The sequence below is a fragment of the Eleutherodactylus coqui genome, chromosome 3 (assembly GCF_035609145.1).
Source record: "Eleutherodactylus coqui strain aEleCoq1 chromosome 3, aEleCoq1.hap1, whole genome shotgun sequence".
Taxonomy (NCBI): Eukaryota; Metazoa; Chordata; class Amphibia; order Anura; family Eleutherodactylidae; genus Eleutherodactylus; species Eleutherodactylus coqui.
Window position 1 is genome coordinate 34,499,950 of NC_089839.1, and position 12,087 is coordinate 34,512,036.

Sequence of the window (12,087 nt, forward strand, 5' to 3'; positions counted from 1 at the left end):
TCTACACATATAAAAGTACCCAATGCTGATTTCAAATATTTTTTTTTTCGTTCCTACCACCCCTTTAATGAATTCTGCACAATGAATCCTCTAAACTATCGCTTTTAGATTTAGGTGTCTTTATAGAAAAGAAAAAAATCTTGACAAGCATTTTGTTTTAGCACAAAAAAAAAAAAGAAATATAATTAGCTTATTCCACCTAGTAAATTAATCTGCATTCCAACTCATACCATTCTTCTGTTTATACAAAAAAAAAAAAATTGCAACAATACAGTTATTTTTTTTCCAGTCCTTTTTTGCACAAAATTTATTTACAATGTTTACATAAATGTTCCATGATGGGACTGTGGAAAAAAATGGATGCATGACTGATGCCTTGCTGAGAAAGAAAGTCAATGTATTAAAAATAAATCTTCTACAGTTCTTGCTTTTTTTTTTGAGCTGTATGACACAGGAAGTTCTGCACATATCGGTTGTTGTTGCTGCTGAATGGGGACACTGATGCTCTGTTGTGACAATTATGCTCCATACACATTGCCTTTTGGTTTCCATGCCTCATCCTACCAGTCTCCTTAAGACACTGCCTGCAACAGCTGATTAATCATTGTTGATGACTGCAGTTTTTCCCATCCTTCCCGATTTACATCTGTTCAGGCCAATTCAAATATGGTGAGTAAATGAATTAGACATGCAAATTCAAGCCCCAGGCTAGAGAGAAAGAGACAGGGAGACAAAAAAAAATCGAGAGACAAAGCTGCAGAGAAAGAGCGCATGGCTGAAATCCTTGAATCGAAGAAAAAAAATCTTCTGCCTGACATACTTATTGTAATGCTTTAAAATGACCTGCAAATGAGGACTTTCCGTCATCTGCAGGGTAACTGTAAGGCTTTATTTTCTGTAAGTAAGGAGGCTTCTGGAGGAAGTGAAGAGCTATGGAAACAACACACATAGTGTGGAAAAATTTCACATTTTTTTAAAAAAATCTATAAGAAACAACATAATATGGTTAACAGTATAATATCATTTACAATATTTCACTCTTTGTTCTCTTAATGTCTTATATATGTATTTATTGTGTCCCCCAAACTTGATTTCAGCATCTTGTTTCTGCTTCTTTTTCGGACGTCCCTGTGTCAAAAACGGTCATGGTCCTACAATGGACTTCAAGAGTGGAACACCACCGTTGTGGCAGGAACACAGTACGTGACATTTTTGTCATTGCAGACAAACACATATTCCCTTAAATTACTGAGCATGGATGTCCATTACATGCCCACTCATCGTTGGATCTCCTGTATTAAGTACTGAGGGGCTAGGTGCTGACATCGGCATTCCAGGGTGATGTGGTCCCCCGTGCATCATCATCGCTGGGTGGTGATGGTGTCCAGGAATGTAGGTATGCACAGACGGCCCATGACGCAGCTGAGCGTGGTGTAAGGGCATCTGCGATGGAGGATAACTTGTCTGTCCCATACTCATACCCATCGGACCAGTCGAAGATATGTAATTCCCTGGCATACCTTGCAGTCCTGAAAAAAAAAATAAAAGAGAATTATCAGCCAAAAACATTAATAGTGTGGAACGATTCTTTACAGTGAAACACTGGTGGCATAGTAGGCCATTTGTTATTTTACAAGCAGTGATATCCTAGTGAGGCAAGGTTGATGAGGCATGCTCTTCCCCCAGAATTGGCATAGCGGCTGTCAAAAAGTTAATTTGCCCTAGCCTGGGTATTTAGGCTTCGCTCACATAATGTCTTCAGCTTTATGTAAGGGTTCCATCTGGATTGCCAAAGATGGCGTTCAGATGGAACATAGTAACATAGTGTGTAAGGCTGAAAAAAGACATATGTCCATCCAATTCAGCATATTATTCTGCAATGTTGATCCAGAAGAAGGTAAACAAAAATATGAGGTAGAAACCAATTTTCCTCATTTTTGGTAAAAAAAATCCTTTTTTGACTACAAATCTGACAATTAGAGTAAATCTAAAGTCGGAAGTTACTATAATATGTAATGTTGTTGCAGTCAAGAAAAGTGTCCAAGCCCTTCTTGTACTCTTTTAGTGAGTTTCCCATCACCATGTCCTCCGGCAGAGAGTTCCATAGTCTCACTGCTCTTACAGTAGAGAAGCCCGGTCTAGGTTGGTGTAAAAACCTGGATGGAATGATAGGCTTGCATTAAACCAACAGGGGTCCAATAAAAGTCTCCATTTGAGGCTTCCATTCCTTTCTGACGTTTGTGCCTTATAGAATATTGTAGTTGACAATGCTGTTGTGTCCATCACAAAAATGAACAGAAACCTGTTCTAATTGGACTCTGTTTTAGTAATGGAACCTATGGTTACATCTAGAGTTCCATCTGGTTACCATTTTCTGTGATACAGATGGCACCCAGGAAAAATAACCTGGGACGGTGCCAAAAATGTTACGTGAACAAAGCCTTAGATACAGCAATAGGGTGGAAACCTGCCCCAAGCGAAGAAAGTCAAGCCATGACTTGGTCGAAAAAAGCAGTAATTGTCATAAAATAGAATGCGTCAAGAATGGTTGTTAAACGGGATCCATTTTTTTTCCTTCATACATGCAAAAAAAAAAAAAAATCAATAACTGTTAGCAATTAATTCCTTCCTTGTGATCATGAACGTTTAAAATAAATCAGACGACAAACTCAGTCAAGCTTTCACTAAATTTGAGAACAATGAGGAAACGGAACGTAAAACAATAGCCCCCCTGCTTTCCGTGGGCCTCTGTCTTCTGCATGGTTTGCTATAGTTGATGAAAACTGACAGGTGTATTGTCTCAGAGAGCTATAAGCTCCATAATCATCAAGGGTGAAAGGCATAACGCTATTTCTAAGTAGGTTCAATTGGCTTTAGTTCTAAGTAATGTTGCAGCGTGAACACCTTGGATTCAGGTCTCAGGGCTCCAGCAATGAAAGGCTGCTTAATCTAGCCTAAAGGAACGCTTTTTCTTTTTTTTTTTTCCTCTAAACTAAGGAAAATTGCTTAGAAAATATACCATATCCGCTGGTCTTTAATCAAAAGTGATGATATTTTTCATAATATCCTATTAATTTAATTGGTTATGAAGCATAGCATACATCATTTAAATTTAATTGACCCAGAAATTAAGAAACAATATTTAGATTAACTAAGCTGGAAATGTTCATCATGATGTGTGAGCGGGAGGCTGGTGCCTTCCCAGGCAGTTTTCTTAGCTTGATGCTCGCCTCGAATTCTGGGGAACATTAGACTCACAATTAAAGGAAACAACCACAGCGGCCTTTCTATGCAGAACAATAACCCGAAAACCAAGATTGGGTCTCAACTCTTCTACATTCCTTCGGAGAGAATAATATTTTTTCGCTGCTCCTTAAAAAAAAAAAAAAATACAAAGCGAGATTGTGGTCCGTTTTTTTTCCCCCTCCTCTCTAGACTTCACTAGGCCTTGCCGCTGAAGATTGCATTAATGATCTCTATTTTTGTATACTGAATGAGTCAAATCCATTTGTCACACTGCAAGTGATGGCATACTTAATTTGGATATAGTCAATTAGCCCAAGCAAAGCTGCAGAACCTGCTGTGCACACCTCTATTTTGTATTCTTTTACTTTCCCTTTTCCACACGTAATCCTATTATACAGGATGGACAAAGAGAGGCAAAGTGGAAATTCAAAGTTTTCCTGTGTGGGATCTTAAATAGTGCTAGGATTTTTTTTTTTTTTTTATTATTTTTTTTTAGAAAGATGGCACTTATTTTGCTTAAAGAAGCCCATGTTTGCATATTGGTGTCTTGCAGGTTAGCGAAGAAGTGTAACTCATGCATCAACTGTGGTTAGACAGATTTATGACACTTTGGGGACATGCTCTTTCCTCTCCTTGCACTGCTGCAGACTGCTTACATTTTGCAAATCAGTCTGTTGCCATGGAAACCCGCTCCCACCCCCCCACCCCCCACCCACCCTCCCCATCTACTGCCTATTTCTTGTTTAGTCATGTGGTCACTACTGTGTAATAACAACACAAGAGTAAATGTACAAGATATGCAGTACTTAGCGCGTGAGATGCAAGAAACAAAATGCATAAGAAATAAAATAGAATAGCCAGATTTTTTTTTAATTTTTTTTGGAAAAGGAATGAACAAGCATGGAGCTATGGGCAAGGAGAACAGAAATCAAGATAATCCACAGTGCAAAAAAAAACAAAAAACAACTCCTTGAGTAAAGTAGACATCGTCCCCTGTTGTACTTACTTCCCCCTTGCTTTGCCATTGGTTAACTAGTTGATGGTTACATGTAGTGCCATTGCCCCTCCATGCCCATATTCATGCCCATTCCACTCATAGGTCCTAAAAGGGAGATAAAAAATCCAAGAAGATGCCAGAAAATCAGAAAAGTAAACAGAGAAACCAAAGATACCATTTCAAAAACCAACCCCGAAGAAATCAAGATAAAGCAAAGCACCCAGATTGTAGCCATATTATGATTTGCAGGTAGTAAAGATATAGCAAAAGATATAAAAGCTCAAAACAAAACATTTACCTCTTTGTACAAATAAGTATTAAAAGTATAAATAAAAGTACAAATTAAAAAAAAAAAATTACCCGGCGCTCTGATTCCCATGTGTTGCTGACCATCCATTACAAAACCACCCATTGGTTGTCCGTCGGGGTTATAAGGTGTTCCTTGACTTACTGTAATGTATAACATAAGTGTTATAATGTAATATTAACATGCTATACCAATCACAACCCAAACTAAACTAATAAACATCTATGAAACTCATAAAGAAAATTAAAAAAATTCCAGTTCTCTCCAGATATCCAACGTTAGTATATTATAGAGTACTGGACACGTAGTTAAAAAGAAGTCCACCACCATATTTCTAGATCAGCATGCAAACATTCATGTAATAGGGATATCAACAAACGTAATACAGAGTCCCAAAAATGGGACCTAGACATTTCCTTGTATAGTAACACAGATTTTTAGTTAAACATAACAAGCTGGCTGTAAAGTTAAATGTCTGAAGGTTGTTAAGGTCCAAAAAAAAAAAACTACCTCGTTGAATGTCTTTGAACTTTACCGAGTCCCATAAGGGATACTGACCCTGTTACCCTTTTGACAGGTAATAAAGTTTACAGCAATTCCACACCAAGCCATGCACCAGGGAGTGGTCAAAGTAGCAAGAAAGTATAGCTGAGGAGAAAAAACTAATACAAAAAGTAAAACATTTTTGTAAAGTCAAATAAAACCAATTGGTGTACTATTAAAATAGTACAAAAAGTTCAGGCCTGATCCATTTGTTTTTCTTTTTTTTTACTCCCGGCATTTTATTTATTTACCAGGTATTGGACCTCCCAGTGAATGGCTTGAAGATGGTTTTCGCCTACGTGACTTGAAAACAGTTACTATTGAGGACTTGCCTGCTCGATTGGACTGGTCTATCATAGGTTGGACTATTCTTCTTCTAGCATTTATAAACCTAGAAAAAAACAACAATACACATTACGGTTATTGGGGTTCGTTACAAATTGTCCAAATTACAAAATTAGGGTTTTGGCCAACACAAAGAGCAGGGCTGATGTAGTTTAGTCAGATGTTCTACATGCTGGGTTAAGCAGTCAGAAACCCGTGTAACCCCTCCTGACCTTCTAAGAGTACAAGCTGGGGCTTCTGAGTTGATTTATGTTTGTCAGCTTTTACCGCAGTTGGACTTTTCCATTTAAGCTCTACATGAGGGAATTAGTCAGGTTTACTGAAAAACAATATGTATACCATTCCTGTTTCAATTCTTTAAGGGGGAGAAATGGCAAATGGCATCGAAGGGAAGTGAAGTCTAATACAATAAGCCTCGCAAGCCTATCCGTATCTTTTGTTTTGTGACTAATTCACAACTTTTTATTAAAATCCTCTTTTTTTTTTTTTCTTTGGAGTTTAATTCTATTTTAATGCCCACTATTAAGATAATGAACTGTGATGGCAATATACCATCAAATGAGAGAACGTCTGGAGTTTTATCACCATTTGCTCACACTGCTGGGGAGTTCAGAACAAGGCATTCGGCTTATGGAGACTATTTTTTTTCTTTGGTTTATTCAAAGAGTGGGGTCAGAGCAAGGTCAATGCCGTAGACCATTTGCTCTTATAATCCGGTTTTCTTCAGAAATCCCGAAAGGTCAAAAAATGTAAGGTCACTCATTGGCCAACGAAAATTAGAGTCATTTATCACCAGCCAAAAAGTCTCCAATTTTAGTTTATTAGCATACCCAAAGTATTTTCTCGGCCATTGTTTTTTGTGTTGTTTTTTTATTTTTTTTTAGGTGTTCGTGTCAAATCATTTTTTCATGTTTTTTTTTTCCTAGTCAATTAGTGTTAACCGAAAATATAATATCACCCATGACATGTGCCGATTCCCCAAAATGCTAAACTTTATTGCATCAAGATAATACACAACGTAAACACAAAAATTAGACTAAAATATGAGCACACGGGGAGTATGTAGTTACAGAATCCCTCTTTATTCTATTTTAATAACCTTCATGAAGCAAAGACGCTGAGAGAACTTGGGAAACGAAGCCCCCCTTTTCAACTGTCTTCGTTGATTGTCCAATTAAACATTATTTAATGAATTTTTGGTAGGTTACACAGGCAACAATCTTTTTCAATATTAAATGTCCTAAAAGTAATATAAAAAAAAAAGAAATAAACAAACCTATTGTTAAGGAAAGCCTCTTTGACCTTCACTTTAGAGTGCATCTATCCCACCCTTTGTGATATACACAAATTTCTGAATACCTTCCCTAGCAGGAGGTCTGTGCATAAACACTTTCCCGTGGCCTCCTCAGACTGGGGTCCACTTGCCATTGTTCCCGAGCTGCAGTTCCACAGAACTTTGCATTTGGTGCAACTGTCTTTCTCTGTTAACTCTCATTCATTAGACATGGCAAATTAAAATGTTTTAACTATTAATATAAAGTACTTTGGAAAAAGGAAAAAGAATTTTGCTCATTTTTATTAAAAAAATCAAGCTGAAAAAGAAAAAACTTTAAGTATTACAATAAATTGTATTATTTTTTTTTCTTTTACTTTTTTCTTGTTTTTTTTTTGCTCCTGTACAAAAAAAATGTGGATTTTTTTTTTCTTCTCAATTTTGTGTGCAAACCATTAATTTCTTTGTTTGCCTTAAGGCTGCTTTCAAAAGAGAAGAACTAAACTTTTCTTTCTCTGTAGTAATAAAATGGCATTCTTGCCCCTCCCAGAAGAAGTCAAACTGAGGTCAACACCCCATCCTTATATCTGTTTAAATAAACTGGTCCAGCTGTTTGTTTCCAAAATGGCCTCTGACCTCTCCACTCATCCTTATGCTTTTGTAATGAAAGCTTCACTTGGCACACCAGTTGTGTTGATATACAATAGTCAATAGGATCTACAAATTTGGCAAAGTTACCATAATGAATGTGGTTGTTATTTGATTATAATGAAAAAAATATATCTACCTATCGGACTATTTGTCAAACTATGTATCTACCCAACCAGGGTGGAACTGGTCCATCAGAGAACTAGAAGATCCTCCATTGGGTCTAGATTCCTATGATGCTTATACACTTTTAATAGCTGTTGGCTGACATTCATTCCTCTCACAGCTATTCCTCCTAACCCCCTATACATAGGCAAGCTTGGCAATGGCTTGTCTGTCCTGAGAACAAGACGATCAGGTATTAAAATTCGACTTGTCTGATCCTTCTTTCCTCCAACATCACCTATTAGCAAAGAATCAAGAGGCCACAATACGCATAAGATAGTCAGCCAGTCCCACCAAAATTGGCTGGTTCAACCAACTTTTCTCTTATGTGTATGGGGGCCCATACAAAATAATGACCCTGAAATATCATCCAGAAGTCAACCACACCAGCAGCTGGTCACCTACAACTAAAGTCTTTTTCTAAGTACAACAATGATAGCGAAGTTCACAATGCAATTGAAGGTGGACATGTACATATTTTGATGTTTTGTATAGGAGAAGGATGGAACCTACCTCAGGAGAATTTTCTTTTGTGTGTCTAGCCTGCACCCATATCTATCTATCTATCTATCTATCTATCTATCTATCTATCTATCTATCTATCTATCTATCTATCTATCTATCTATCTATCTATCTATCTATCTATCTATCTCATATCTATCTATCTCATATCTATCTATCTATCTCCTATCTATCTCCTATCTATCTCATATCTATCTATCTATCTATCTAATATCTATCTATCTATCTATCTATCTATCTATCTATCTAATTGATTGATTCATCTGTCTGTAGTTTCCTAGTACCCAAGTGATTTACAGAAGGTCTAACTTTTAAAAACTGAAACCAAGTATGTGTTGTTATGTACTTTCCTGTAACCGTGAACCACAAATCATCCAACTCAGTAATTGTAAATGCAACTTACATTACACTCAAGGTGGACAATGGAGTAGGAGGGATAAGAAGACAAATACCTGTTTAGGCCACATTACAAGCTTCAGCCTGTTCACTATAACACATGACTGCTCCTCCATAAGACAATCTATCCTTCCGGCTATGAGTGTAGCTTGGAGATCTTTTCAAATATAGCTGTAATCCACAACAACAACACTCATGGTGATAGCTGGATACAGATAAATTGCAGTTTGGGGAGACATGCATTTTTGTATAGAGTAGGTAGACATAAATGTCTGGAGAACATCTTTAGGTATGAAATCAACTTACAACTGTAATATATAAGAAAAATGGCCCAAATATTGGAGAGACATAAAGTCTTTGACACAAAGAGACAATAGGCCTATCTACGTATTGTACTGTATAATATAATATACGTATTGTGCCTATTAGTTATTCCGAGGCACAAAAGAGGGTATAGGGTGAAGTACCAAACCTTCCTTTGGTAAGGTAGAGGAAACCTAGTGGCATTAACCAGCACAAGAAGCCATTTTACTCCAATTTGGAAAAAAACTCCAAAAGTGGAAAAAAATGGGAATCTTACCCTAAACTACTAATAAGTGGAAATCCTACCTAAAAGCGGGACAATCGCCCTTACGAGAGTGGCTCCATGTCCAGAACCTATGACAACTTTCTCTAACCCTAGATGGTGATGAGGGAAGTGATGACAAACAGATGGTCACAATAGTCACCACAGCTCAAGGTAATAGATATCACAAACCCCAAATAATAAAATGAACACTGCATACTTATCTGACACAGTGCGAGAACTAGAGGACGCGGGCAAGACCAGAACTTCACCAGGCAGATAAGTAACTGGCACCATCTGGGAGATGGGCCAGAACACATACAATTCCATAATGGTTGATTGACAAGCTGGGAAAACTGCCTCCTCACCAATCAATCCCCACTCCAGTAGAAAGTAGTGCTCATGTCTACGCTCAGCCCCGAATGACAGAGCGTATGTGCCCGTACCAAGGTCACATGGGCCAGAGCTGATGTCATGACATCACCCCAGACTTGACACCGAGTTGTGGCTAGCGTACCGTAACAGTACCAGGATAAATTTTACCTACAGTGGCCTATGTAGCATAACAATCTAGGCCCATCAGACCAGAAGTTAGTAGCTCACTGTTCTAGGTAATAATGAGAGCACAATAGCCCATATGGAAAGGGCAGAAATAATAATATTGGTGTCTTTTTAGGTGGCAGAGGGACCTTTTGGGCGCAAACCATCTCTGCACCTCATTTAGCTATGCCCCTAAGAAAGGTGTTAACTTGATAAAGCCGGTGACATGTTGCTGTATTTAGGCCTCCATTTTTTGTCCGTAATGAGCCTCCGGTGGCACAGTGTTAGGGCAGCAGACATGCAGTCCTAATCTCTCACTCACGACCTGAAGGTTGCGGCAGGTTCAATTCCCGCATAGTTCAAGTAGCCGGCTCAAGGTCGACTCAACCTTCCATCCTTCTGAGGTCAGTAAAATGAGTACCCAGCTTGCTGGGGGGTAAAGATGACTGGGGAAGGCAATGGCAAACCACCCCGCAAAAAACAGTCTGCCAAGAAAACGTCACAATGTGACGTCAATCAAGGAGTCAGTCATGATTCGGTGCTTGCACCAGGGGACCTTACCTTTAGCTAATATGGAAGTGTGTCCCGGCCTGTTTTGAATTAAGGTCAAGAGACCCATGAGCAGGCCAGGACACACATACGTGTTACAAATGCAAATGGAGTGTGTCACTGGCCTAAGTAAATCATTTAATGTGTCCGAGATGAGTTCACAAATGGTGAAGGAAATACTCAGATGTTCACCTTAGAATGTCCACTGAGATAAAAAGTTTTATGAGGCACCGATCATTTTTAATATTATTCCATATTTATTCCAAAAGAGCCTTCGTTTTCCGGTAGAAAAGAACTATGTAAATTACACTCTAATGTTAATTAGTTAATGTGCAGAACACTTTCAAACAAGTATCATTTGCCTTAAAAATTCTTTAAAACTGCTACCACAGCTTTCCCTTAATTAAATGTCATTACATAAAAATGTTTTAGCTTTTATTGCAATGGAACAACTAATTATCTTTATGATCATCATACTTTATTCCCATGCAGCGCTTCAGTTATATGCAATTCGGAATAGACCAGGATGATACAGACATCGAAGACATTACAGATTGTAGCCTGCAGCATTGGACATTCAGTTGCAGCATGCGCCTATCTAATATACAGTATGTATCCATCTCATATCTGTCTGTCCATCTATCTCCATTGTATCCCATCTAAGAAGCAGCATACATACAAAAGCAGTCAACAGAGTTGCTTGAAATACATGCTTTGCAGAAATTCACAGTTTATAGATGTTGGTAAATTTCCTTCTGCACTAGATTGCATTAATGGGATTATCTGTTTTTTTTTTTAATGGATGGCCTAATCTTAGAAAAGGCTAGCATCATTAGATCAGTGGGACTCCGCCTCTCAGTATTACCGCCAATCAGCTGTTTGCAGGAACTGATGATACTCCATTGTTAACAAGGCACAGGTTCATACTTTAGTGGCTGTCCCCAGTATTGCAGCTCTGTCCACTCTAGTAGTACTAAATTATAAGAGTGGCTTAAAGGGGTTGTCCCGCGCCGAAACGGTTTTTTTTTTATTCAATAGGCCCCCCGTTCGGCGCGAGACAAACCCAATGCATGGGTTAAAAAAAACAAACGTTTAGTACTTACCCGAATCCCCGCGCTGCGGCGACTTCTTACTTATCTTACCAAGATGGCCGCCGGGATCTTCACCCACGATGCACCGCGGGTCTTCTCCCATGGTGCACCGTGGGCTCTGTGCGGTCCATTGCCGATTCCTGCCTCCTGATTGGCTGGAATCGGCACACGTGACGGGGCGGAGCTACGAGGACCAGCTCTCCGGCACGAGCGGCCCCATTCACCAGGGAGAAGACCGGACTGCGCAAGCGCGTCTAATCGGGCGATTAGATGCTGAAATTAGACGGCACCATGGAGACGGGGATGCTAGCAACGGAACAGGTAAGTGAATAACTTCTGTATGGCTCATATTTAATGCACGATGTATATTACAAAGTGCATTAATATGGCCATACAGAAGTGTATAGACCCACTTGCTTTCGCGGGACAACCCCTTTAATAAGGATAATTATTGTCTGAATAGTCAATCGAAATGTGTAAAAGCATACAAACAACTATTGGCATAGAGTGCTAAGGCAGCAGAGATGCAGTCCTAAACTCTCGCTCATGACCTGAAGGTTACAAGTTCAATCCCTGCGTGGGTCAGGTAGCCGGTTCAACGTCGACTCATCCTTCCGGGGTTGGTAAAATTAGTACCCAGCTTGGGCAGGGGGGGTGTGGTGTTAAAAAAAATTTACTCGAAAGCACTGCGGAATAAGTTGGCACTATATAAATAACAAGATTCATTTTATTTATTTTTATTAATTGTGTGCTTATATACCGAGTGGTTGTTGTTCACTTGTTGCTCAATTTTGCGATCACTGAACAAATTGTTGGGAGTTTTTTACAGGGGCCTAAATATTGTCTGTCGACTAGTTAGGGGCGGATCTATGGTAGGAATGTTTTTAGATTTCCACCTT

The 12,087-nt window shown here is 38.8% G+C and overlaps 1 protein-coding gene across 5 annotated transcripts in view; it reads right to left on the reverse strand.

Annotated features, from left to right (window-relative positions):
• Positions 1 to 227: 227 nt before the first annotated feature.
• MEIS1 (Meis homeobox 1) overlaps positions 228 to 12,087 on the reverse strand; it is a 167,715-nt gene continuing 155,855 nt past the window's right edge. The window contains exons 10-13 of one of the 5 annotated variants that reach the window (XM_066595478.1): positions 5,426 to 5,484; positions 4,604 to 4,693; positions 4,253 to 4,348; positions 1,391 to 1,529 (exon numbers count right to left, since the gene is read on the reverse strand). In XM_066595478.1, coding sequence (XP_066451575.1) covers positions 4,290 to 4,348; positions 4,604 to 4,693; positions 5,426 to 5,484 — 208 coding nt within the window. In that variant the 3' untranslated portion in view covers positions 1,391 to 1,529; positions 4,253 to 4,289. Of the gene's footprint in view, positions 1,530 to 4,252; positions 4,349 to 4,603; positions 4,694 to 4,730; positions 5,213 to 5,344; positions 5,485 to 12,087 lie in introns of those variants that run through there. The other 4 variants (XM_066595475.1, XM_066595474.1, XM_066595473.1 and 1 more) reach the window with 4 other exon arrangements.